Consider the following 26956-nt stretch of genomic DNA (forward strand, 5'->3'; position numbering starts at 1 on the left):
CGTTACACTAAAACCTAACCATTAACGCAAAAGCACGACTTACCATTCTTGCTAGCTTTAGGTGACTACCTTGGGGTGGATGACAAAACAGTCTGTACATTACAGTAAATATTTGATTTATTAACGTATCAAACAGTCTTTACAAAGCATGGGTCAGGGGTGAAGACACAGGCTGTGTTCCGATTCCCTCCCCTGCTCCCTGAAATGGCATTCTTTTAAAATCCAAGGAATGTATGTCCACCTCAGGGAGAAGGGTAGAGAATTGAAGTGCAGCCACAGACAAACATAAAAACACACTTCTCCTCCATGTTTATGTGGCAAACTTTTTCTGTCGGACTGGAGCAGGCAGCTGAGATGTGATGGCCAGGAGAGGGCGCTCCACCACCACCAGAGACTGGTCATCCAACAGGCTCACACACAGCAGGTCCTACACAGGAACAGACAACATGAATAAAACATACTGATTTGACCGGTTATATTTACAGAATTTAAACATAACTGTGTATAGGGTATATCCAACAGAATCCTGATATTGTCCCAGTTTGGGGTTGGGTTCTACCTGGCGAAAAAGAGGAGACTCTCACCTGGAAGGTTTTGCATATTTTGAAAGCATGGAGGTGACTGGGCCTCTCCTGCTCTGATAGGCTCCTGAGGGTCATCTGATTGTAAAATTGTGTCTTCTGGTCAGGCAGGGGCTGAGGGGGGAGAAAGGGACAGCGTTAACCTCACAGGGCACTTACAGCAGGTGTATTCTAAATGATACATTCAATATGATCCATACTAGGCCACTAAAACCAATAAGGCCATTATGACAAGGACATTGATGAATAAACACTTGAAAGAACAACAAAAAGGAGGATGCCTTTGGGAAATGCAGGCTTCTTACCAGACTTTGGTCAATTATGCAGAACATGTGCATGTCGTGCAGGACAACTTGATTTGGGTTTTTCGGGTTGAAGGTCACATGGGTGACGGGTGTGTCCCGGTCCAACCACACGTTGTGGAGCCCCTGCTTCTGCAGCTTTCGGCTCCAGTCTGTGTACTGCTTCTCCACTATAGAGTACTCAAATAACTACAGACATACACCACAGAACAGTCAGCATAATGTCAAGAGTACTAAATCCTAAACCTACAGGGGAAATGACAACAATTTCAACAAGATCAATTCTGTAAAAGGTATAATTGAGAGATACTAATATCTACAACTGCAGTGGCAGTATGAGAGGTGGCATGGTGTTTACCTGTTGGTCAGCGTGCACCATGGTCAGGTTGTTGGTGGTGGGGTGGATCCCCATGGCACTGGGACAGGAACCATAAACCGGTACTATACAATGGAGCTGGAACACAAGAACAGGGCCGTGAGAGGCTGTCATTGGTAGTAGATTATACAACTTTTACAATGTTACTTGTAGTCTAACAAGCAGCTGCAAAGCTTGGCTGGATCAGTGGAAAACCCACCCACCTTTAGTTTCTGTACATTGTAGACGTGGATCTCACAGTCACTATTTGCGGCCGCCAGCCACTTCCCATCTACACTGGTAGTCATTAGGTGAATGGGCTGTCTGGACCCTGGAGAAGGAAACGTCACAGAGTGAGACCACGCTGCCACAATCAGAATTTAGAATCAGAATTATACAAAAGAAAGCTACGGTTTTTCAGTGAAGAACAACCAAACTGAGGTGACGTATCGGAGGATCCACTGACCTGACTTGGGCTTGAGGGTGTGCACATACTTGCACTCAGACTGGGTAAGAGCAATAACGAGGACTGATGATTGGCTGGAGGCAGCAAACATCTTGGAGGAGTCCGAGGAGAAGCAGAGCTGGTGTGCAGAGCACAACACCTTTGGGAGTTTGGATACCTGGGAGGGGGTGACAAGTGAGGTAGTTCAAATATTTTCTAAAATAAAATATATTGCTGAGCTACACTATATATACACACAAAGGTATGTGGACACCACTTCAAATCAGTGGATTCGGCTTATTCAGCCACACCCGTTGCAGACAGGTGTATAAAATCGAGCACACAGCCATACAATCGCCATAGACAAACATGGCAGTAGAATGGCCTTACTGAAGAGCTCAGTGACTTTCAACGTGGCACCATCATAGGATGCCAAGTCCGTTTGTCAAATTTCTGTCCTTCTAGAGCTGTCCAGGTCAACTGTAAGTGCTGTTACTGTGAAGTGGAAATGTGTAAAATGTGTCTGTCCTCAGTTGCAACACTCACTACCGAGTTCTAAACTGCCTTTGGAAGCAACTTCAGCACAAGAACTGTGTCAATAGCTTGTCATAGCCAAGCAGCCGCACACACTCCTAAGATCACCATGCGCAATGCCAAGCGTCGGCTGGAGTGGTGTAAAACTGTGGAAACGTGTTCTCTGGAGTGATGAACCATAGTTCACCATCTGGCAGTACGACAGAAGAATCTCAGGCGAACGCTACCTGCCCAAATGCGTAGTGCAAACTGTAAAGTTTGGTGGAGGAGGAATAATGGGCTAATTGTTTTTCATTGTTCAGACTAGGCCCATTAGTTCCAATGTAGGGAAATCTTAATGCTACAGCATAGAATGACATTCTAGACAATTCTGTGCTTCCAACTTTATGACAACAGTTAGGGGGAGGCACTTTCCTGTTCCACCATGGCAATGCCACCATGAACAAAGTGAGGTCCATAAAGAGAGTTATTCGAAATCGGGGTGGAAGAACTGACCTCAACCCCATCGAACACCTTTGGGATGAATTAATAATGGCATAGAAACAATGTCTGGTCCATTTGAATGATTGCAAATATCGCCGTCCCTTGGAAAACTGAACACAACCCACGATCAGATTGCACAAGCTCAAATGACAATCAACAAGAATGGGATCTTATGAATTAGTCAAACGATGAGAAATCATACCTGGAATGTTGACTTGAGATCACAATCGGGGAAATCAGTTCATAACCAGAGATCAAATAGTAGAAGAAATATCTCAATATATGAATACATTTTGTTGTCATTGCCACTACTGCCAGAGCGACACAGCTGATTTTATCCACATTCAGGATTTGGTAATACCTTGGTAATACTGATGTTATTATTGTCCGTCTGCAGCCTGTAGATACGCACGCAGGACACGGTGGAATAAGCAAGCCATCCTCCACAGGAGGACAGGGCACTGCAGCAGATATGATCTTCACCCTGGGAGTAAAGGTCACAACAATACTACAGTTAAACAGCATTTCTTTAACATTATAAAATCAGCAAAAAAAGAAACGTCCTCTTTTCAGAACCCTGTCTTTCAAAGATAAGATATTTTGATATTTACAAGTTAACAGATCTTCATGGTAAAGGGTTTAAACACTGTTTCCCATGCTTGTTCAATGAACCACAAACAACTAATGAACATGCACCTGTGGAACGGTCGTTAAGATATTAACAGCTTACAGACGGTAGACAATTAAGGTCACAGTTATGAAAGCTTAGGACACTAAAGAGGCCTTTCTACTGACTGAAAAACACCAAAATAAAGACGCCCAGGGTCCCTGCTCATCTGCGTGAATGTGACTTAGGCATGCTGCAAGGAGGCATGAGGACTGCAGATGTGGCCAGGGCAATAAATTGCAATGTCCGTACTGTGAGACGCCTAAGACAGCACTACAGGGAGACAGGACAGGCAGCTGATCGTTCTCGCAGTTGCAGACCACGTGTTACAACACCTGCACAGGATCGGTACATCCGAAAATCACACCTGCGGGACAGGTACAGGATGACAACAACTGCCCGAGTTACACGAGGAACGCACAATCCCTCCATCAGTGGTCAGACTGTCCGCAATAGGCTGAGAGAGGCTGGACTGAGGGCTTGTAGGCCTGTTGTAAGGCAAGTCCTCACCAGACATCACCGGCAACAACGTTGCCTATGGGCACAAACCAACCGTCACTGGACTGGCAAAAAGTGCTCTTCACTGACGAGTCGTGGTTTTGTCTCACCGGGGATGATGGTCGGATTCACGTTTATCGCCGAAGGAATAAGTGTTACACCGAGGCCTGTACTCTGGAGCAGGATCAATTTGAAGGTAGAGGGTCCGTCATGGTCTGGGGCGGTGTGTCACAGCATCATCGGACTGAGCTTGTTGTCATTGCAGGCAATCTCAACGCTGTGCGTTACAGGGAAGACATCCTCCTCCCTCATGTGGGACCCTTCATGCAGGCTCATCCTGAAATGACCCTCCAGCATGACAATGCCACCAGCCATACTGCTCGTTCTGTGCGTGATTTCCTGCAAGACAGGACTGTCAGTGTTCTGCCATGGCCAGCGAAGACCCCAGATCTCAATCCCATTGAGCACATCTGGGACCTGTTGGATCGGAGGGTGAGGACTAGGGCCATTCCCCCCAGAAATGTTCGGAAACTTGCAGGTGCCTTGGTGTAAAAGTGGGGTAACATCTCACAGCGAGAACTGGCAAATCTGGTGCAGTCCATGAGGAGGAGATGCACTGCAGTACTTAATGCAGCTGGTGGCCACACCAGATACTGACTGTTACTTTTGATGCCCTTTGTTCAGGGACAAATTATTCAATTTATGTTAGTCACATGTCTGTGGAACTGGTTCAGTTTATGTCTGAGTTGTTGAATCTTATGTTCAACAAATATTTACAAGTTAAGTTTGCTGAAAATAAACACAGTTGACAGTGAGAGATCGTTTCTTTTTTTGCTGAGTTTAGAAGGGTCAAACTTCCCCAGAACATAAGGGAAGGGATAATCAACATAAAACTTTGATTTAGCTACATTTTCTGTATCTTAATAGCCGTGTCAGAGGACGTTTAATTTTTTGCTGCGTTTATAAACTCAAGACTATGCCACTCAGATTCACTGTATACTGTGCTCAGATAAGCTAAGAGGAAAGGCCAAAGGGTCAGGTGGTCTTGGATGGTTCTACTGATCAAGTTGATATGCATGAGCCACGTAGCTACCTTTCTCTTCAGAAGGAGGAGTTTCTCAGGCTTCCTCTTCAGAGGCAAGCGGTCTCCTGTCTTCCCTGAAAGGAAGACAGATGAGTCGTCAAATACTACACACAACAACTATACCTACAAGACAAGTGTGATGACCACTGCCTTTTGTTTGAAAAATAATCAACGATATTGACTGCATTTCTCCCATCTTCCTAGACAGTGAGTGTGTATGTGTGTGTGTGTGGTTCTCACCATGTCCATCACTATCTCCCAGTCTCCACAGCTCCAGCTGACCAGGGAACTGCAAGAGCAGTAGTCCTGCCTTCTTTGCACAGGATACTAGATTCCGCTGGAAAAAAACAACAATAAAACAGGATCGAACCCAGCCTTAATGCAATTCTATAATAATAAAAAACATGTTCATAGTTAATAGGAATATTCCATTGAATTCAGTATTCAGAATCAATGCAATGGATATTATTTGCAACAACTCTGACACCAGAGTAATTTCTGCCATTTCTGTACTCACGTGGGGAAAGTGAATCTTCCGAAGTCCTGAAGCGTGTGATTTTTCATCAAACTTCTCCAAGAGGGGTCTCACTACAAGGTGGGTATCCATGCCTGAGAAAATAATGTATCCAGAATGAGTCTTTATGCAGTCAAATAAAGCAACATTTATTGTACTACAGTAGCATTTCATCTTCCTCCATTTGAGCATTAGTACTGACCTCCAGAGACGATGGCAGTCTCGATCTCAGCCAGGGCTCTGACATCATGCGTGTGGTTCTTGAAGGTCCTGGTTCTGACCCACTCCTTGTCCTGCTGCTGATGCAGAGTAGGAGCAATGAACTGGAACTGGATCACAGTGCCTTCTGACGTCCCTGCCACCACACTGCTCTCATCCTGTCAATCAAACACAGCCAAGTCAGGAAGGAAGCTCCATTCTAGTGAAACATAAACAGTAGTTGTGTCAAATAAACACATGCCTTCAGACATGTCACCCTGCTCTCTCCCCTCTGAATAAAAATAGAGTGCACCAATCCGAAAGGAGAGATAAGATATTTGTTAACGCCAGGTGTCCATCACAGAGAATATCCTCTCACCTTAGAGACAGACAGTGCCAGCACATCCCACTTGGTCACCAGGTGTGTTTTGACAAGCGTGCCGGTGTGTCCATCCCAGACTTGGACCTTCCCAGCAGAGTCCCCGCTGACGACAGTATGGTCTGACAGGAAGGCCACGCTCCAGACTACTGTCTCCCGACTCTTAGAGCCTCCAAAGCCCCGGTCCACCAGGAGCCTCTGTACAGCATGACCTGAGACAACAAACACTAGGGGTCAGGATAAAACTACAAGTAGCTACATGGACATCAGTGTACTGAAAAAAACTGCAACTTAACACCACAACCTCACTGGCCTATTGGAACAAGTATGAATTCAACACTATTTTTCAAATGTAAATTGATTATTCAAAGCAGATCATAACTCACCAGTTGGAACATCAAAGACACAGATCATGTCCATCATGCCAGCAGCGATGTGTGTGCCAGAGGGGTGCCAGGAGAGGGATATGATGCGACCTGAAAGACAGGATTAGAATGTTTAACAGGGCTGCACTACAACAAGAGGTTAAGTTCTCAACACCCATGGGCAATGTCCCTAATCCCATTGACAGTGTGAGTGAGGATGCCCATATAGCATAAGAAAGGCAGCAATCTAAGGAAGTAACACATTTTTTGACAATTGAATCAGAAGAACTATTTCTCTTACCTTTCTGTCTGTCCAGATTGCGCTCAAACTGTATGTGCTCTTCAAGTACTTCAAACAACTTCACTGTCCCATCTTCACATCCAATCTAACAGGTGAAAAACCCACATTTACATTGTTTTAATAGCAAAATAAATACACCTACAGCAGGCATACTTTGAATATTTCTGAAAATACATTGATTCTAGAGGGGTAACTGACCGCTAATTGTGTCCCTTGACTATTGCTCATTAGGGTCCAAATGGGGCCCCCATACGCTTCCAGGGAGTACTTGGGTCTTAGGTTTTCCAGGTCATATTCCGCGATCTCGCCATTCAGGCCAGCACTGAAAAGGCGTCCTCCAACCCAACATAGAGACTCAATGGATCGGGAGTCTTTCCCTGGGATAACCTGCAGATCCAAAACAAGTGTTAATGACAAGTTTAGCAACCACACTGAGGGTTTAGCAACCACACACAATAGACAAAGGAGAGGTTTGAAGTTTAAAATGTGGTAGAATGTAATGGCCAAACAAAAATGTTTCTTTACATTCTGAACATGCCATAAAATAATTAAGTAAGCTACTAACTTTTTCCTGGAAATAGTGGTCAGTGAAGTTGAAAATCTCGACACTCCCATCCATTCGTGCAAGGGCTAGTCTCTCTGTGTGGGCATTGAATGTCATGGCTCTGATCGCTGTGGGCATGTAGTCGAAAAACCGAACCCGGTGCACTTTAAACTCCCCCATTGCTGCGTATCTAAGAAAACAGATACATTTTAAAATTAAAAAGGGGATCAATAGTTTTGCATGGAAAACAGTAATGTTAGCTAACGTTGATGGACTTAGTTACAATAACTAGTTAGCGGATAAACGACCATCATGCTAAAGATATAATTTGAAATGTAAGCCACAACAAGAGATCTATCACCTACAAAACTAGCCTACTTTGGATAAAGATAGCTACCTAAAGTTAGCTTGCTAGCTCCCAATTTGGCCGGTTAGCTAGCTAAGCTCGCTGTAACGTTACATTGAAAGAGCAGAGCATGCCTAACAACAAATAATTACATTATTGGCAAGTACCGATATATAATGAACATAGAAAGAGTAAAACAAATACGCGTACTTGTATCACCCCCTTCTTTAGTATTTTCTTCACTTTCACCAAACGTTCATTGCTAAGAGTTTCAAACGTTGAATTACAGCAGACACCACGTTGGACACCTTTGAACTGGAAACCCTAGATGTGAGTGACGCGACTGTGCGCCGGAAAAAGGTGGTACATGTTTGCTGGCGGGAAAAACATGAAAACAATCAGGATTTGTCATCGACAGAATAAGCGTTAACGCATCATTATATGTACCTAACAATGTCTAGTTAAGTGCCTATGTTGCATCTCTCTTCTTCTCCTCACCTCCTCTATGTTTTAGTTATCTTTCTGCGAGCAGTACGATGGTTCAAATAATCATAAATTCAAGGTAAGACTTGTCAATCATCTGAATTCTTATAAATGGTCAATTCACACAGGTTCTGTCTGTCTCGTCGCAGTATAAAACATTGATTCAGAGTAGTGTACCGTACCTAGCTATTTATTTAATTTCATAAGATGTTAATGAACAGAGTTAGATCTGTCAGCAGCATACCACCCTGCATCCCACTGCTGGCTTTCTTCTGGAGCTAAGCAGGGTTGGTCCTGGACAGTCCCTGTATGGGAGACCAGATGCTGCTGGGAGTGGTGTTGGAGGCACCCTTTCCTCTGGTTTAAAAAAATATCCAATACCCCAGGGCAGTGATTGGAGACAATGCCCTGTGTTGGGTGCTGTCTTTCAGATGGGACATTAAACAGGTGTCCTGACTCTGTGGTCACTAAAGATCCCATGGCGAGTAGGGGTGTTAATCCTGGTGTTCTGGCTAAATTCCCAGTCTGGCCTTCATACCATCATGGCCACCTAATCATCCCCTGTTTACAATTGGCTCATTCACCCCCCTCCTCTCCCCAGTAACTATTCCTTAGGTTGTTGCTGTAAATGAGAATGTGTTCTCAGTCAAATTACCTGGTAAACTAAGGGTTAAAAAAATAAAACATGTGAGTGTCAATCAGTCTGCTGAAGTGTGTTAAAGATGAATTTATGTTTAGTGACTGCTTGATGTCTAGTTATGTAATTGGTGAGTACGTCTGTTTCTACTCCCCTATCCATCCCTGTCCAGTGTGGATGGGCCTGGTCCTGCTGAGTGGCTTCTGGTTGAACTCCAGGGGGAGATGGTGTCCAGGCAGAACTCTGGACTGGCTGGGAACCTGATGGGAGATCTGCTCTACACCAAAGAGGTACAGAACAACATGGCACTATAATATAGTGTTAGTACACTCTGAGATGTACACTCATTCTCTTACCTAACCTCTTTCCACTCTGAGATGTTTTTTGTCTTCACCTGTATCCCCTCCCCCAGGGTGTGCCTGTGCTCATCGTGGGACACCACATCCTCTATGGAAAGGTGGTCAAACTGGAGAAGCCCTTTGCTGTCCTGATGAAACACTCCGGCCTCCCGCAGGGGGACGAGGTTCCCATGGAAACCAACCATCAGAACCCCACCACCTACTCTGTCGCCGCCCTCATCAAGAAGAAGCTCATCTTCAAGACTCGCCCAAAGCCCATCATCACTAATGTGCCCAAGAAAGTGTAGTAAAGTACTTGGTCGTATGCATTAGGGCTCACTGTCGCAAAACCCTTTTTACTGAAAAATTTGACAAGTTCAGATTGTCCCTCTCTTTCCTGTGGGAGGAAAGTACATGCTGCACTCTTAATGACTTCAAATCCACAAGTATGGAGCACACAGTGCAAGACTCTATTTGGGACACACTCCTCTGGCTTGAGGTTATGGACCACTGGAACTAGACTGTGTGCATATTTGTTTCGATATGTAAGTGGTTATGCTCCTGGAATTTGCTGTATGCGGGGGTGTATTAGTAAAATCAAGATATTTCAATAATTTTTGCATTTTTGTGACAGGATTGAATGTGTTGATATGCCATTTGTACTGTGTTTATTTTCAGATGGGAAAGAAATCAGTACAACAGTGGAATGAGAATGTTTTTATTCAGATACAAAAACATACAGTTTTTCAACCGCTGTACAAGTGTAAAAAATAAATGTTCTGATTGAAATTGAAATACAAAACCTTTTTCCAAAAACATGTCTTTTATACTGTATTTAAATATGTTCATAATGGAATACATGGGTGGTTACAAGACTTTATATTAGCTATTCTATACCAATAAAACTATATGTGTTGTGTATCAATAGCCATATGCTGTTGCTTGATTCTGAGAGTTTTTTTTAACATGCTACTGTGTTAGAAATGTTATCTGTTGGTTAACTACTTCTACATGACAGTTATACCTACCTGTTCTAAATCTACATAACATCCCTAAATGGTAATATAAAATAAGTCTTATCTCTCATCCATGTAACTACACAAATACCAGTGTTGCAATGTTGAGCTCTAGAGACCAAACTACACTGAATTCACTGACCATGATGTGCTAGCTACATCATACTATAAACATGATGTAAACAGCTGTTTCATGAAATGTCAGAACAACATAATCCTTTTAAATATAAGTCTGTTCTTCACCCCATCATTCTTACGCATCTTTGAATATGTTCATTACAGAAAATATATTACTTTGCAATATTCTTTGAAACATTTTATTTTGTAAACATTGAATGATATATGAGCTGAGCTGCCATGGCGTTTTGGTTACGCTCGACAGTTGTTCTGCGGCATTGAGAGAATGCTTAGAAAATTCTGGTATAGATTTTAAGTCACGTTAAGACTTATTGAATAGTTCTATAATTATTTTCAAACAAGTTATATTATAAGAATGTTTTTCCATGTAAGATATGCCTACAAAATATGGGTGCACATCTACTGTCACTCAGCATTATGAGACCCATTGATTTGTCAAATATGAGTGGTCTGAAACTGTCACAGCTCAAGGGACTGAGTGTACATCAGAGGCAGGAAGTATCAAGGAAATCAAAAATGGCATTAAAGACAATATTGTAGACTGAGAAGATGTTCAGCCTGATAGATAGGCTACTATAACAAATATTGTATATGATATCTACACACCATACAACATCAATCACAGTCATCTCTGTATTTTATTTATGCCTCTAATTTCTTCATGTAATCCCAATATCTATACCACTGTGAGTCTTATTACACAGTCACATTACATACACCCGTGAAAGTAGAGGGAAAGGTAGGCCACATATACGTTTGAAGACAAGTCAGATGATTAAAAGAGATCAGTTCGCTGTCTGTACACAATTCTAAACACTAAATTCAGTGTTCCTGCATTCTGTTCTGATTTCTGAAAGACGGCCAAAGGGGCTGTATGGGTGTGTGTTTAAGGGAAAGGGAGGTTCCTTCTTGGCATACAAATAGAGGTATAACCATAAAAGTAAAAAACACCCTTTTTACTCATGATGGCTAAAGGGGCCAATTCATCCAGCCACACAGTAAATAACTTCCCGCCTTCTCCGCATGGCCACATCCACCCCTACTCACACTCTGGCCTCTCTCAATGGCCTTGTGACTCCAACACGTTTTTAAATGCACTGCCTAAAACCAAACCCATTCATGACCGCTTAAATTGCGAGTATACTTGCATTTAGGAAATAACTTCAAAGTATTGCATTTTTTGGGGGAGCTGTTTTATCTGTTTAACCCCAATTTCAGTAAGGGGGGGGGGGGGGGGTGGTGTGTTCACAATTCATGGCCACAAATACTTCAATGAATTGCAAACAATCGTGCGTCTCGTGTCAGGGGACATTATTCCTGTGGCTAATGTTGAGGCTGCAGTTTTGAGCCCCAACAACAGCTAACTCTGATTTACAGCCAAGACAATACTGCAAATGCATATGTATGGCCGCCTACCAAGTTTGTACTTTAATATCTATTCAGACTGAAAAGGGAAAGAAAGTCATATCACCTTTGATCTCCTCTGTGTGGTCATGGAAATATACTGTACCGTCAAATTGACCTACTGCACCATTGGTGGAGAGAGGCTGAGCAACCCTGTAAACAAGTGTTGTTTCTTGTGCCTTGTTTGCACTTTCAAGTTATGCAATTCTCACAGAATAAAATAATATTAACACAACTTAAAAAGCACAAGAGTGGAAACTTCCACGACAGTATCTCCATTCTCCAACAACAGAAACATGTCAACTTAGATATGGCACCTACACTAATACCAATGGCCTTGATAACAGGGGATCATGGTTTTCTATTTTCTTATTCTGGATTTAACAACTAATAACAGCAATGTGGAGTTTGTACTTGTATTATACTAATGGTAAGTCATGCGTCAAAAAACAAGTGGTCTTTGGTCATAGCAGTTTACATGATGGAATGAATGATTGATTATCCTCAGTTGGTGAGTTATATCCTGTATTGAGCATTGATACTGTATGTAATGTGTATACAATGTGGCACTCATACAATAAAATGCCCACACAAAATGAACTGACTCATTCAATTGGATGTAAATATCCTTGCAGGCGATGGAAGATTGGACTATTACCATATGAGCTAAACTTTTATCTTGGGCACTGTTCAACAGCACCAAAAATGTATTTATGAGTTATGTTATGTATAAATGTTGGCCTGTCTTTAAATTACTGTATAACAGAAATACAACTGTAGATCATTGTGTCATCTGATTGAGGCAAAGAGGGCCCTCCGTACATGTGTCTAACTGTCTCTATGTTCAGTCATTCAACTCATACTGGAGACATATCAACACTGCTTCATACTGTTCATACTGACACATATACTTGTTTCGATAAGCCCAAACCTCCAGGCCTGTGTCAAAGCTCTTACAATCTCTTGGAAACGAGTTGTATGATAATGTGCTTTATATCTATGGAAAGCACCATGCCCTTGTAACTCATGACCACTGGTAGAGCACTCTACAACACATTCATACCACATATGTCCGTTAGAACCAGAGGTTTAGCACCATGGAGACAGAATGGCATGAGAGGGGTGGGGCCAAAGACTGGTTCAGCTGTTCCTGCAGCACCATCGAAACACTGACAATTGATTCATGTCTTATGCCTCTGCATACGGCAGGTGGTATTGCTCCTCCCTCTTGTTGCAGCGTTTGGCTACTATAGCCAGGTAAAGAACCAGCAGGATGACCCAGTAGCAGGCGTACAGGATGGCCCCAGCGATGAGCAGTGCTTTCTCTGTCTCACTGAAGGGCTCCTGGGTTTCACAGTAGATGGTGTATGCCACCCCACCCAGCAGCACAGCCCCCCACACTGTGACAGGCACTGCCCCAATGAAGTTCACCACAATCTTCCTCCGCCCTGATGTGCCCCAGCCAGCCTTGTTGATAGTGAGCAGGGCAAAGATTTTGGCTGGCAGCAGACTGGACATGTAGAGGAGGGAGTAGAGAGACATGAAGATCATGACCAGACTGCCCCTCAGGAAGCAGGCGTAGGTAGCCTTCACCATGCCAACCAGCTGCACTGTCAACAGGAAGAGAAGGATGTTCCACAGGCGCCCACGGTAGAACAGGTGGATCACTGTGGCAACCAGGAAAAAGGGGAAGAAGCCTGTCACCACAGACTCGTAGGTCATCCAGAGGCTGTGCTTGTGGAACCAGAGAGCGTTGTACAGCCACTCCCTGAAGTAGGACTTGCTCCAGCGGGTCTGTTGGTTGAGCCAGCGGAGGTAGCGCGTTGGCGTTTCAGTCTGGCACTGGGAGCGAGCGGTGAACTTGGTCTTGTAGCCGAAACTGAGCACGCGGTTGGTGAGGTGGCGGTCGTCACCGAAGCTGCACTTGCTGCCCAGGAAGGTCTGGTGATACCAGGGCTCCAGGAACTGCTGCAGCAGAGAGTTGCGGTACATGCCCAGGGGACCACTGATACACTGCACACAGCCAAAGTAGGACTGGCAGGCCCGCTCCACATTGAAGGCCATCCAGTAACGCACACTGCTCAGGAAGGAGAGCCACGAGTCATACTTATTCAGGATCTGAAGGGAAACAATAAGAGGACAGAAGAAACTGTTGCTGATGATTGATTCAGTGTACTAGTATAGGAAGGAAGACAATAACACCATTGTGAAGGGTCTTCTTAGAGAAAGAAGTCTCTCACCTGAACATCTCCACCTACTCCCCCCACCTTTGCATCCTCTTCTAGAATCTTCAGCATCTCTATGGTGCACGCTGGGTCCAGAACTGTGTCTGAGTCACACACCTGCAATGGCAAACACATGGGGGCCTTATTTCTACCCTTATAATATAACTGACATGAAGCCAAGTTGGTTGTAATGTGTATTGGTTTTGACAGTGGATTAATCTGATTTGCTTATCCATCACACAATTGGCGATTGATCTTACTATTGATGTTATGATAGCTGTTGGGATCATACAGTATGTTTACAATACACACTGGTCTACATTAACAAATGAGTGATTAACTGTCTATTGATGAGTGAGAAATACTCAAGACGGCAGCCTAGGGCCACAGCAGGTGTTTTAGTTCCATTGTGTTTTATCAGATGCCAGTTAAGTTACCTGAGAGAAATTAGAGACTGCTGACAGCACACAGGTGTTCCAGAAGCACACAGGCGAGGGTCAGCTGAACAACTGAACTTTGACCTTGACAATGCAGTAATGCACTGTGTACGGCTCAATGTGCATCTTTGTTTTTATAACAATCCACAAGCCCAGGAGCAACACAGAAATATTAGTCCGTTGCTATAATATGTAATAAAAGGATGTGTGTGTGTTTGTGTGTGTGTGAGTATATGTGTGTCTGCATGTGTGTACGTGTTCACAGATTTGTGATATTGTTCTCTAATCGAAGAGCATCAAAATAAGGCCTTGTGCCAATGTCTGTGGAGACTCAGTCACAATGAGATTAGATTACCTATTTCTATCAAGCAGGACAGAGGACACACTGATGCAAAATTTAACCACTGAGAGAGACTTACCTGCATATAGTCCACAGAGTCTCCCAGGGCTTTGAAAGCTGTGTACATCACCTCTCTCTTCCCTCCCCACTCCTGCATGATACAGGAGTAGCGACAGTTCCTCACCAGCCTGGCCACACATGCAGCCTCCTCCGCATGCAGGGACGCTGCTCTGGCCCCCCCTCCACCCACCCCTCCACCCCCGCCCCCGTCACTGTGGTAGTTCCCCTTCCACACCACGCTGCCGGCCTGGTCCGCTCCACCCATCACCTCCTGGAAGATGTCCATCATGTAGCCGTCCTCCGGCCTGTTCCCGTCCACCACCAGCACCACCTTCAGACCGGGGAAAGAGATGCGGCGCACGCTGCGGAGGCACTTCCTCAGGTAGTCTGGGTCCTCCTGGTAGGCAGCGATGCACAGGGCCACGGAGCGCCGCAGATGCTGGGGCCGGGCGGGGCTGCGCATGTGTCTGTGCTCCAGGAAGGCAAACAGGCTCTGGAGGAAAAGATGCAGGGACAGGATGGCTCCATACAGGCCGAAAGACAGGTGGTGCTGCTCTGTGTGGATGAACTGGTAGCCAGTCACGTAAGCCAGCAGGATCCCAAACAGGACCACAGCTGCGAAGAGGGTGGTCGTCACGATATGCAGCACAGTCCTACAGCGAGAAGACATCTGGAGGGAACAAGAGAGGGAATAGATTCATGATTCCAGAAGAACTGATGGACGAAAGACAGAGCTCATCCACTGTGCACAGACATTCAACGTCTAGTTTTTATTTACATTTGATTGAGTTGTCAACTAACGTGAATTCAATGTGAAAGAAAAAAAACATTTACATTTTAGTCATTCAGCAAACGCTCTGATGCAGAGCGACTTACAGTGCATTCATCTTAAGACAACCACATATCACAGTCATAGTAAGTACATTTTTTGTCAATAAAGTGTCTGTGGGGCTGTGGGATTATTTAAGATATTCTTTGAAGAGGTAGGGTTGTTGCAGATGTTTTCAGAAGATGGGCATGGACTCTGCTGTCCTATCTTCAGGGGGAAGCTGGTTCCACCATTTGGGTGCCAGGACAGAGAAGAGCTTGGACTGGGCTGAGCGGGAGCTGCCCTCCCGTAGGGGTGGGAGGGCCAAGAGACTAGAGGTTGCAGAACAGAGTGCTTGGGTTGGGGTGTAGGGTTTGAGCATAGCCTAAAGGTAGAGAGGAGAAGTTTCTCTTGCTGCTCTGTAGGCAAGTACCATGGTCTTTTAGTGGAGTTGTCAACCGTGATGGAGAGGTCTTGGAACAGGCAGGCCTTCCCTGGGAGGAAGAGCAGCTCCGTCTTGTTAAGGTTGAGCTTGAGGTGTTGGGCCGACATCCAAGCTGAGATAGGTGTCAGGCATGCAGAGATGCGTGACGCCACCTGGGTGTCAGAAGGGGGGAAGGAGAAAAGTAGTTGTGTGTCATCCCTTACCTTAATTACTTTTTTTATAATTCAATTAGTTCTCAACTTTGATTCAACGTCATCACGTTGAACTTTCCTGTCTTATCTGTCACACTCTTCATAACCAGTCTTCTTCTGAAACATAAATAACTATATGCATTGTTCATAACACTAAATATGTAAAGATGAAGATCTAAACATTCTCAAAAATTCCAAATGAAAGAATGTGAATGACCCCACCTACAGAAAGCTGAAAAAACATGGGGAAACAACATAGCCATTTACAATCTTTAAACATTAAATGGAAACGAGACCAGTTCACTGAGTTAGACATCTGCTGTTGCCCCCCCCCCCCCCCCCCCCCCCAGGTTAATTACTTTAATTAAAGACCAGGCAGGGCTTGGACGGCACTCGGGAGTGGCCAGAATGGAGAACAATCCCCCCTTTCATTGATGAAATTACCTCCCTGTGCCCCCTGCTTCGGTTCTGCTGGAGAAAGACGGCCTTCATTCACAGACCTCATATCATAACATCCACTTATAGGGAAAGCACTGGCAGAAATGGAATTCATAAAGTGAATTTACATCATGGTCCTCAGGCAGTTTACCACTCATCTTTTCTATACAACCTGCATTCAATGTAATAATACTCTGTAAGCTACTTGTAGGAATTGTCAATACTGTACACCACCAGGATAAGTAATACACTACCTGAACAGAATTTCCATAATATTACATTATTCCATTAATATTCCACCGTGCCTGATATTGCATCTAGAATTGCTTATGTGAAAGTGAGTGCAGATTAATTCAGTGTCCACTGAACAACACATATACAGTAACTATTCCCCTCTGAGGGCCAGTCTATGATCTGGGGACCATGGGGGACAATAAGAGGGTGAGGCAGCCAGCACGCTATTAATGCCCCCTGAGCATACAGGAGATGACAGGCAGACAGACTAATTAGAGGGCCACACTGCTGTTAGCAGTCAGGATTAGAGAAGAATAGAGAGGGGGCTCCATGTCAAACTCTATGGACTGAAGATCATGTTTCAGGTAGAAAGATGGACTTCCAAGTTGGACTGCACAGCCCATGAATAAAACAATGAATAAATGAAACAAAGAGTAGTTAATGTTTTTATGGCATCTTGAAAATGTATAGTACTTGAGTAGTGTCACTGATCACTGATGCAGAAATCCATAGAATTCCAGTCTTTGCAGTGGCACATCACCAATCATACTGTATAATCACCTGGAATTTCTGGACCCCACCCTTTTTTTCAATCTCTCATTAACATCTCCTAAATGAAAAGAGAGAGAGAGAGACCGCACTGGGCACAAACTGACTAATTCATATGTTCTTTCAACGTAATATGTCAACGTATTGTGACATGGAATCTACATGGAAAATGCATTGGATTTGAAAAAAGTCTTCAATGTAAACTGTTGTTTTGAGGGTGAAATTTCAACCACATCATTATGCCATCATGGTAACCAATTGACAAACCTTCTATAAAATATGTTGAATTTGTACCTTTGAAGCAAAGTCAGATCTTCAATGTAATATCCGCTAAAAGCAAAAAACAATAGGCTGGGAAGCACCTCCTACTGAATCTATCTACAGCTACCCTTTGGTCTCCCATCCAGGGTTTTAACCAAGCCCAGCTTTGCTTTAATATGTATCACTGACTTTGACCAATGTGCTATTGTGAGGATGATTGCTGAGAAATACCCACGTATTCACTGTTGCTATCAAAGTAATTCCAAAAGGTAGATTTAACAGAGCAAATTAAATGTAACTATACTTTATCATTCATATATCATCAATGATGCTATTAATCCTATATAGCATTTGGAAAGTCATCAACAGCTATTGTATAAATTCAACCCAGGGTTCAACTAAAAAGAGACAAGACATATTGTAACGGTCCTGACCAGTTTTATGTTGTTTTTGTATGTGTAATTGGTCAGGGCGTTAGTTTTGGGTGGGCAGTCTATGTTATCTGTTTCTATGTTGGTTTTGGGTTGCCTGGTATGGCTCTTGATTAGAGGCAGGTGGTTTGCGTTTTCCTCTAATTAAGAGTCATATTTAGGTAGGGCGTTCTCACTGTTTGTTTGTGGGTGATTGTCTCCTGTGTCTGTGTTATGGCTTACACCATACGGGATTGTTTCGGTTGTTCGTTTCGTTTCGTTTCGATGTAGTATGTTTCCTGTCCGTAAGTGTTACGTGTTAGTTATGTAAGTTTATGTTCAGGTTTCGTCTACGTCGTTTTCTTGTTTTGTATTTTTGAAAGTGTTTTGTTTTTCGTGTTGCCATCAGCGTTATAAATAAAAAGATGGCTTATTTCCCTCAAGCTGCATTTTGGTCTGAAGATCCTTCTCTCCTCACCTCGTCCGAGGATGAGGAGAGAGACAGCCGTTACAGAATCACCCACCACGCTAAGACCAAGCGGCAAGGGAAAAATAAACGGAGTAAGGGACCGGAGAAGAAGGTGCAATGGACATGGGACGATTTATTGGAAGGAAAAGGTGTCTACACATGGGAGGAGATCCTGGCTGGTAGAGATCGCCTCCCATGGGAACAGCTGGAGGCACTGAGGAGAGCAGAGGCTACCGGAGAGAGGAACCGGAGCTATGAGGGAACGCGTCTGGCACGGAAGCCCAAAAAGCCCGTAAGTAATTCCCAAAAATTTCTTGGGGGGGGGGCTAGGAGGTAGTGGGCCTAGGGCAGGTAGGAGACCTGCGCCCACTTCCCAGGCTTACCGTGGAGAGCGGGAGTACGGGCAGGCGCCGTGTTACGCAGTAGAGCGCACGGTGTCTCCTGTACGAGTGCATAGCCCAGTGCGGGTTATTCCACCTCCCCGCACTGGTAGGGCTAGATTGGGTATTGAGCCAGGTGTCATGAGGCCGGCTCAACGCGTCTGGTCTCCAGTGCGTCTCCTCGGGCCGGCATACATGGCACCTGCCTTATGCATGGTTTCCCCGGTTCGCCTACATAGCCCGGTGCGGGTTATTCCACCTCCCCGCACTGGTCGGGCAACCGGGAGCATTCAACCAGGTAAGGTTGGGCAGGCTCAATGCTCAAGAGTGCCAGTACGTCTCCACGGTCCGGTATTTCCGGCGCCACCTCCCCGCCCCAGCCTAGTACCTACAGTGTCTACACTACGCACTAGACTACCAGTGCGTATCCTGAGCCCTGTTCCTCCTCCACGCACTCTCCCTGTAGTGCGTGTATCTAGCCCGGTGCCTCCAGTTCCGGGCCCACGCACTAAGCTACCAGTGCGTCTTCAGAGCCCTGTACACACTGTATCTTCTCCCCCTACTAATCCTGATGTGCTTGTCCTCAGCCCGGTGTCACCAGTGCCGGTGCCTCGCATCAGTTACAGAGTGGGCTTTGAGAGTACAGTGTGCCCTGTCCCTGCTCCCCGCACTAGTAGGAAGGTGCTTATCATTAGCACGGTGCCTCCAGTTCCGGCACCACGCACCAGGTCTACAGTGCGCCGTATCTGGCCAGAGCCATCCGTCTCCCCAGCGCCATCTGAGCCATCCGTCTCCCCAGCGCCATCTGAGCCATCCGTCTCCCCAGCGCCATCTGAGCCATCCGTCTCCCCAGCGCCATCTGAGCCATCCGTCTCCCCAGCGCCGTCTGAGCCATCCGTCTCCCCAGCGCCGTCTGAGTCATCCGTCTGCCATGAGCCTGCAAAGCCGCCCGTCTGCCATGAGCCTGCAAAGCCGCCCGTCTGCCAGACAGGAGCCGCTAGAGCCGTCAGCCAGACAGGAGCCGCTAGAGCCGTCAGCCAGACAGGAGCCGCTAGAGCCGTCAGCCAGACAGGAGCCGCTAGAGCCGTCAGCCAGACAGGAGCCGCCAGAGCCGTCAACCAGACAGGATCCGCCAGAGCCGCCAACCAGACAGGATCTGCCAGAGCCGCCAACCAGACAGGATCTGCCAGAGCCGCCAACCAGACAGGATCTGCCAGAGCCGCCAGAGAGCCATGAGCAGCCAGAGCCGCCAGAGAGCCATGAGCAGCCAGAGCCGCCAGAGAGCCATGAGCAGCCAGAGCCGCCAGAGAGCCATGAGCAGCCAGAGCCGTCAGAGAGCCATGAGCAGCCAGAGCCGTCAGAGAGCCATGAGCAGCCAGAGCCGTCAGAGAGCCATGAGCAGCCAGAGCCGTCAGAGAGCCATGAGCAGCCAGAGCCGTCAGAGAGCCATGAGCAGCCAGAGCCGTCAGAGAGCCATGAGCAGCCAGAGCCGTCAGAGAGCCATGAGCGTCGAGAGCCGTCAGCCTGCCATGAGCGTCGAGAGCCGTCAGCCTGCCATGAGCGTCGAGAGCCGTCAGCCTGCCATGAGCGTCGAGAGCCGTCAGCCTGCCATGAGCGTCGAGAGCCGTCAGCCTGCCATGAGCGTCGAGAGCCGTCAGCCTGCCATGAGCGTCGAGAGCCGTCAGCCTGCCATGAGCGTCGAGAGCCGTCAGCCTGCCATGAGCGTCGAGAGCCGTCAGCCTGCATAGACCTGCCAGAGTCCCTCAGCCAGGATCTGCCAGAGTTTATCAGCCGGGACCTGCCCCTTGTCCCGGTGTTGCCCCTTGTCCCGGTGTTGCCCCTTGTCCCGGTGTTGCCCCTTGTCCCGGTGCTGCCCCTTGTCCCGGTGCTGCCCCTTGTCCCGGTGCTGCCCCTTGTCCCGGTGCTGCCCCTTGTCCCGGTGCTGCCCCTTGTCCCGGTGCTGGCTGTTTATTTAGGGGATGTGAGTTTTAGGGTGGGCATTGGGAGGGGAAGACAAAAACGGGGAGTGACTATGGTGGTGTGGGGACAGCGTCCAGAGCCGGAGCCACCACCGTGGTCTCCTGCCCACCCAGACCCTCCCCTGGACTTTGTGCTGGTGCGCCCGGAGTTCGCACCTTGAGGGGGGGGTTATGTAACGGTCCTGACCAGTTTTATGTTGTTTTTGTATGTGTAATTGGTCAGGGCGTTAGTTTTGGGTGGGCAGTCTATGTTATCTGTTTCTATGTTGGTTTTGGGTTGCCTGGTATGGCTCTTGATTAGAGGCAGGTGGTTTGCGTTTTCCTCTAATTAAGAGTCATATTTAGGTAGGGCGTTCTCACTGTTTGTTTGTGGGTGATTGTCTCCTGTGTCTGTGTTATGGCTTACACCATACGGGATTGTTTCGGTTGTTCGTTTCGTTTCGTTTCGATGTAGTATGTTTCCTGTCCGTAAGTGTTACGTGTTAGTTATGTAAGTTTATGTTCAGGTTTCGTCTACGTCGTTTTCTTGTTTTGTATTTTTGAAAGTGTTTTGTTTTTCGTGTTGCCATCAGCGTTATAAATAAAAAGATGGCTTATTTCCCTCAAGCTGCATTTTGGTCTGAAGATCCTTCTCTCCTCACCTCGTCCGAGGATGAGGAGAGAGACAGCCGTTACACATATAGGCCTAAGGTTTCAAGCTTTGGTTGATTTCAAATGGAATCTACATGTTAGTAGTAATCTACAAGTTAGTAGTCAAAGTAATTTCAGACTCTTTATTCAGAGTGACTTACAGGAGCAATTAGGGTTAACCTTTACTGCAGTGGGCTAAGTCAAGGTCACAGAGTGATTCTTGGTAGTCCTAAACATATCTACTTTGAAACACACCTCACACACATGGTTATAGGCAACAACAAAAAATAACACACCTGTACCATGTCAGATATGGAGTTGAAATGTATTACATTTTGGGTTTGCATCCCAATATTACACTTTATGTACAGTACCAGTCAAAAGTTTGGACACGCCTACCCATTCAAGGGTTTTTCTTTATTTTTGCTATTTTCTACATTGTAGAATAATAGTGAAGACAGCGAAACTATGAAATAACAAATATGGAATCATTTGTCAATATGGAAAAAAGTATTAAACAAATCAAAATATATTTCATATTTGAGATTCTGCAAAGTAACCACCCTTTGCCTTGACAGCTTTGCACACGTTTGGCATTCTCTCAACCAGCTTCATGAGGAATGCTTTTCCAACAGTCTTGAAGGAGTTCCCACATATGCTGAGCACTTGTTGGCTGCTTTTCTTTCACTCTGCAGTCCAACTCATCACAAACCATCTCAATTGGGTCAAGGTCGGGTGATTGTGGAAGCCAGGTCATCTGATGCTGCACTCCATCACTCTCCTTGGTCAAATAGCCCTTGCACAGCCTGGAGGTGTGTTAGGTCATTGTCCTGTTGAAAAACAAATGATAGTCCCACTAAGCTCAAACCAGATGGGATTGTGTATCGCTGCAGAATGCTGTGGTAGCCATGCTGGTTAACTGGGCCTTGAATTCTAAATAATTCACCAACAGTGTCACCAGCAAAGCACCCTCACACCATCACTCCTCCTCCTCCATGCTCCACGTTGGGAACCACACATGCGGAGATCATCCGTTCACCTACTTTGTGTCTCACAAAGACACGGCGGTTGGAACCAAAAATCGCAAATTTGGACTCATCAGACCAAAGGACAGATTTCCACCTGTCTAATGTCCATTGCTCGTGTTTCTTGGTCCAAGCAAGTCTCTTCTTCTTATTGGTGTCCTTTAGTAGTGGTTTCTTTGCAGCAATTTGGCCATGAAGGCCTGATTCATGCAGTCTCCTCTGAAAAGTTGTGTCTGTTACTTGAACTCTGTGAAGTCTTTATTTGGGCTGCAATCTGAGGTGCAGTTAACTCTAGTGAACTTATCCTCTGCAGCAGAGGTAACTCTCGGTCTTCCTTTCCTATGGCGGTCCTCATGAGAGCCAGTTTCATCATTGCGCTTGATGGTTTTTGCGTCTGCACTCGAACAAACTTTCAAAGTTCTTGAGATTTTCCACATTGACTGACCTTCATGTCCTAAAGTAATGATGGACTGTAATTTCTCTTTGCTTATTTGAGCTGTTCTTGCCATAATATGGACTTGGTCTTTTACAAAAGAGGGCTATCTAATGTATACCACCCCTAACTTGATGCAATTGCTCAAACGCATTAAGAAGGAAAGAACACGGCACACCTGTTAATTGAAAGGCATTCCAGGTGACTAACTATCAAGGCAAAGGGTCGCTACTTTGAAGAATCTCAAATCTCAAATATATTTTGATTTGTTGAACACTTTTTTGCTTACTACGTGATTCCACATGTGTTATTTCATAGTTTTGATGTCTTCACCATTATTCTACAATGTAGAAAATAGCAAAAATAAAGAAAAACCCTGAAATGAGTCAGTGTGTCCAAACTTTTGACTGGTACCGTACATCACAAAACTGAAATAAAATGAAACTATTTGACATAGAAACACTGGATTTTTCAGAGGGTTTAATTATTCATTTATTTGATTAATTATGAATAACATTCCACGTGAGGCCACTAGAGAGCGATTTGATCATTTTACTATGGGCTATGTGCCTTGCTCAAGGGCACATTAACCGATTTTTCACCTGGTCTGAATAGGGGTTCAAACCAGCATTCTTTTGGTTACTAACCCAATGCTCTTAACTGCTAGGCTACCTGCCGCTAGGCAACCTGCCACCCCGTTTAAAGTTTGATTTGATTTAGTCCTATTAATTAACTTAGATTTTTGGTTGGAGACGTGAATCTAACATACTGTACCAATTATTAATTTGTAGACAAACTGGAATTCAGTGGCACAGACGGAACTATCCAAGGATACATCTCCTTCAAATGATGATATTTGGTTGCATTGACAACCAAACACAATTCAAAATCACTTTTGCAGTAGAGTAAATACTAACTTGTCGACCAGTTAACAAACAATATGTTGGATTCAGTCCAAGCAGTCTCCATTAGATGTTGATATTTGGTTGCATTGTCAAGCAAACACAATTCAATATTACTCTGTAATACAATAAATAGCCTAAAGTTAGGTCTATCTTACAAACTAACATAAAAGCATTTATTCAACTTTAAAATGATTAATACATCCTGGCCACATTTTGAGGTTGTTCTGACAATAAATGTGTTACGTAATCATAGAAAGCGTGCATGTTCAAGTGCATGTAGGTCTCTGGAAATCTTGACAATTGCTATAATAATCTGCGCAGAATCTCAAACGACATTGATCACTTGCAAAATGTACTTAAATAATAATAGTGAGTGGTCAAAGGCAAGTACTCACTGTGGTGGTAATAGGGACAGCTGGAGAAGCAGGATTTCAGTTCATGATCAAGGCTTTTTCTGTCCCTGCTACCTAAACATACATCTCCTGGAGTATCTCCTGGAGTATCTCCTGGAGTATCTCCTCTATCTTGGATGTCCCATTCAAATGAAGGATCTGCTGTGAAATCCAGTGGCTCTAGGGTGAGCTGCAGTTCAGCATTCACAGAGTAGAGCCAAGCATAGGCACAGGTAGCTATTCCCAGGTGAGTCCCAGGTCCCAGGTAGGTATTTGCAGGTGTAATGTGCCCCTCCAGCAGAATGAATGGATTGTATTCTCAGGTGTGATGGCAGGCTGGTGCAGACTGAATGAGCATTTGGGCTGTGGGGCAGGGGAAATCTACAGAGGCTAGTGAAGAAGGGTAGGAGGGAGGAGAGGAGGGAGGGAGGGATGACATAAAGCAAAGGAGGGGGAGTGGATGACCATGTGAAGGGAGAGATGGATGGGGAAAGTGAGTGGAGTCCCTTGATAGCTGGGTTTCAACTTGACTCTTCATCAATCTACTCTATCAATACTGTAACTCCCACAGCCTTGCTTTCATGAGTCATGGTTCATCCAATCAGATACAAGCCTGTGAATCAAAGCCCTGGAGTTTTCTCTGAGAAACACAGTAGACCAGAGATCTTTCTCCTTACCATGCACAGGAGATTCAGCTTCTTGCAGTATGTATTTAGTAATATTGTCACCATGACTCAGAATATGATAATATATCATCTTCAGTTAGGCCAATGTATAACAATTCACATCTATTCCCCACTAGAGGGCTCTCTTTTAATCTCACAACACATTTGCAATGGCTGAGGCACTTTCAAGGAGTACACAAAAAGCAGAGACTATATGGCAAAAATACTAATGGAAAATACATTCATCTCTTTTCTTAAATTATTGAATATAAAGTAATCTTTCACGTTCCCCCATACAAAGAGACATGTGGTTGCAGAGAGTTTTGGTAAAGCAGCTCTGTGGCAGACTGAGCTGAGGTAGTTGGTAACTGGGCCAGTTAGTCAAATAGAAACCACTGAGAAACCAGCACCGCTTCCCATAAGGCCTGATGGCAAATCCCAACAGGGCCTTTTCAAATGGCCACCAGACCCCAATTTGGAGTCAACCAGTGATGCCATGGAAAGTCAAACAGTCAACGTTTTCCTTGGAGAGGTCACATGTCTTCAAACAGAATTCTGAGGCGTTGCTGTCATGTCTTTCTAACGTTCCGCCAGCCTCAGGGAACCAACCACTGTGCTCTACCACAAAATACATCATTCTGTACCATACACTTTCAAAACACTAACCTGACACAAGCCGACACGCACGCACGCACGCACACACACACACACACACACACACACACACACACACACACACACACACACACACACACACACACACACACACACACACACAGACACACACACAAAGAGACATTCATCTCCTCATAAACAGAATGTGACTCATTCTTTACCCCATGACATACTCCCTCTATTTCTTAAACTTACATACAATTAAACATTCATATATTCTGAGATGGTAATGTTTGTTTCAAACCAAATGTTACTTTCTACCTTTCGTCTGACATCCTTTTTTGGCCATTAGCACAGTGGACAAGCACATTTTCTCCATAAAATATTCTGCATACATTTGCTTTACACAAGGCTCTCTCTAAGTTCTTACTTACACAAAGGTTTCACAAACGTACCACTCTTTCTTTCTTTCACACATAGTAACATAAAACATAGTATTGTCCCATACCTTCCTGATCCAGTGGACCGCTCAGGCTCTGTCTCCCCCACTGGAGTCACCCCTGCAGCTCCGTCAGGCCGCCTGTGTGTCCGTTAGTCCACCCCCGGCTCCCGGTCTGCCCCACTCCACCACACTCTGCAGCACAGCACACTACTTGTTCTGCTTCCCACACACTACAGCTTTCTTCCAGCTCGCTTAATTCGGGAGTCCCTCATCCAAAAATACAGCTCTACCTCACCCTCAGCCTCCCCTGTCCCACCTCCCCCTGCCCCTCCTCCTCTCCCTCTCCTCTATCTACCTGGACAGTCTCAGGGCATGAAGGCCCTCAGATCACAGTCTCACCCAACAGCTGAGAGTGTTAGGCAGAGATAAGTGTACAGGAGGATAGCAGATGAGCTGATCCCATCCCTGATCCTGGTTGGATCTCACCCATCCGGTCTTGAGTCCATGTCTGCTCGGTGGTCTCTCCCATGGGCAAGCGGTCGGGCCACAATGTGGTAGAGGTTGGAGGTCTAATACGGGGTCTCTGTAGCCTCCAGTCTGCCTGTCCTTCAGTCGCCCTCTCTGTTTCGATCTCGCTTCCCTGCTGCAGTGGAAGCTCCACTCTGCATCCCTTTGCAGCACAGCCCAAATCCCTGCTCCCCTCTCCTCTGTCACACTGTCCCGGCTCGGTGCATAGCTGCCCAGACTGATGCTGCTTTTCCTCCTCTCCCCTTCAAGACCCCTCTACCCTCTCACTAGCTCCCCCTCCCTGTCCTAGCTCACTGCAGTGTAGCCAGCCTCCAACAAGACTCAGGACTGTTCAGGCAGACCCCCTCTCCTCTCCTCCACACTGCCTGGCTCAAAGCATCCTTTATGGGCTTATTTATTTACCCACCCCTCCTCTCCTGCGCCGGTGCTGCCGACAGCCTGCAGGTCCGACACAGGCTGATAGACTGAGGGAGAGAAACTGCA

The 26956-nt window shown here is 45.5% G+C and overlaps 3 protein-coding genes across 3 annotated transcripts; 1 reads left to right on the forward strand and 2 right to left on the reverse strand.

Annotated features, from left to right (window-relative positions):
- Positions 1-99: 99 nt before the first annotated feature.
- Positions 100-7914, reverse strand: LOC129862561 (U3 small nucleolar RNA-associated protein 4 homolog). The gene is made up of 17 exons (XM_055934339.1): positions 7807-7914; positions 7272-7440; positions 6905-7093; positions 6707-6791; positions 6427-6516; positions 6041-6252; positions 5666-5840; positions 5467-5558; positions 5190-5286; positions 4959-5023; positions 3062-3184; positions 1705-1861; positions 1463-1569; positions 1242-1337; positions 887-1072; positions 585-695; positions 100-427 (listed from the first exon to the last, which is right to left on the reverse strand). The coding sequence occupies exons 2-17, from the start codon at positions 7428-7430 to the stop codon at positions 311-313; spliced, it is 2061 nt and encodes a 686-aa protein (XP_055790314.1). The 5' UTR covers positions 7431-7440; positions 7807-7914; the 3' UTR covers positions 100-310.
- A 32-nt stretch (positions 7915-7946) lies between these two features.
- Positions 7947-9856, forward strand: chtf8 (CTF8, chromosome transmission fidelity factor 8 homolog (S. cerevisiae)). The gene is made up of 3 exons (XM_055934341.1): positions 7947-8158; positions 8889-9006; positions 9129-9856. The coding sequence occupies exons 1-3, from the start codon at positions 8133-8135 to the stop codon at positions 9360-9362; spliced, it is 378 nt and encodes a 125-aa protein (XP_055790316.1). The 5' UTR covers positions 7947-8132; the 3' UTR covers positions 9363-9856.
- Positions 9759-26744, reverse strand: has3 (hyaluronan synthase 3). Its single transcript, XM_055934340.1, has 4 exons — positions 26012-26744; positions 14694-15344; positions 13853-13954; positions 9759-13730 (listed from the first exon to the last, which is right to left on the reverse strand). Exons 2-4 carry the CDS (start codon positions 15342-15344, stop codon positions 12801-12803), a joined length of 1683 nt encoding a protein of 560 aa, XP_055790315.1. The 5' UTR covers positions 26012-26744; the 3' UTR covers positions 9759-12800.
- Positions 26745-26956: the final 212 nt, after the last annotated feature.

Source organism: Salvelinus fontinalis, chromosome 9 (assembly GCF_029448725.1).
Source record: "Salvelinus fontinalis isolate EN_2023a chromosome 9, ASM2944872v1, whole genome shotgun sequence".
Lineage (NCBI taxonomy): Eukaryota > Metazoa > Chordata > Actinopteri > Salmoniformes > Salmonidae > Salvelinus > Salvelinus fontinalis.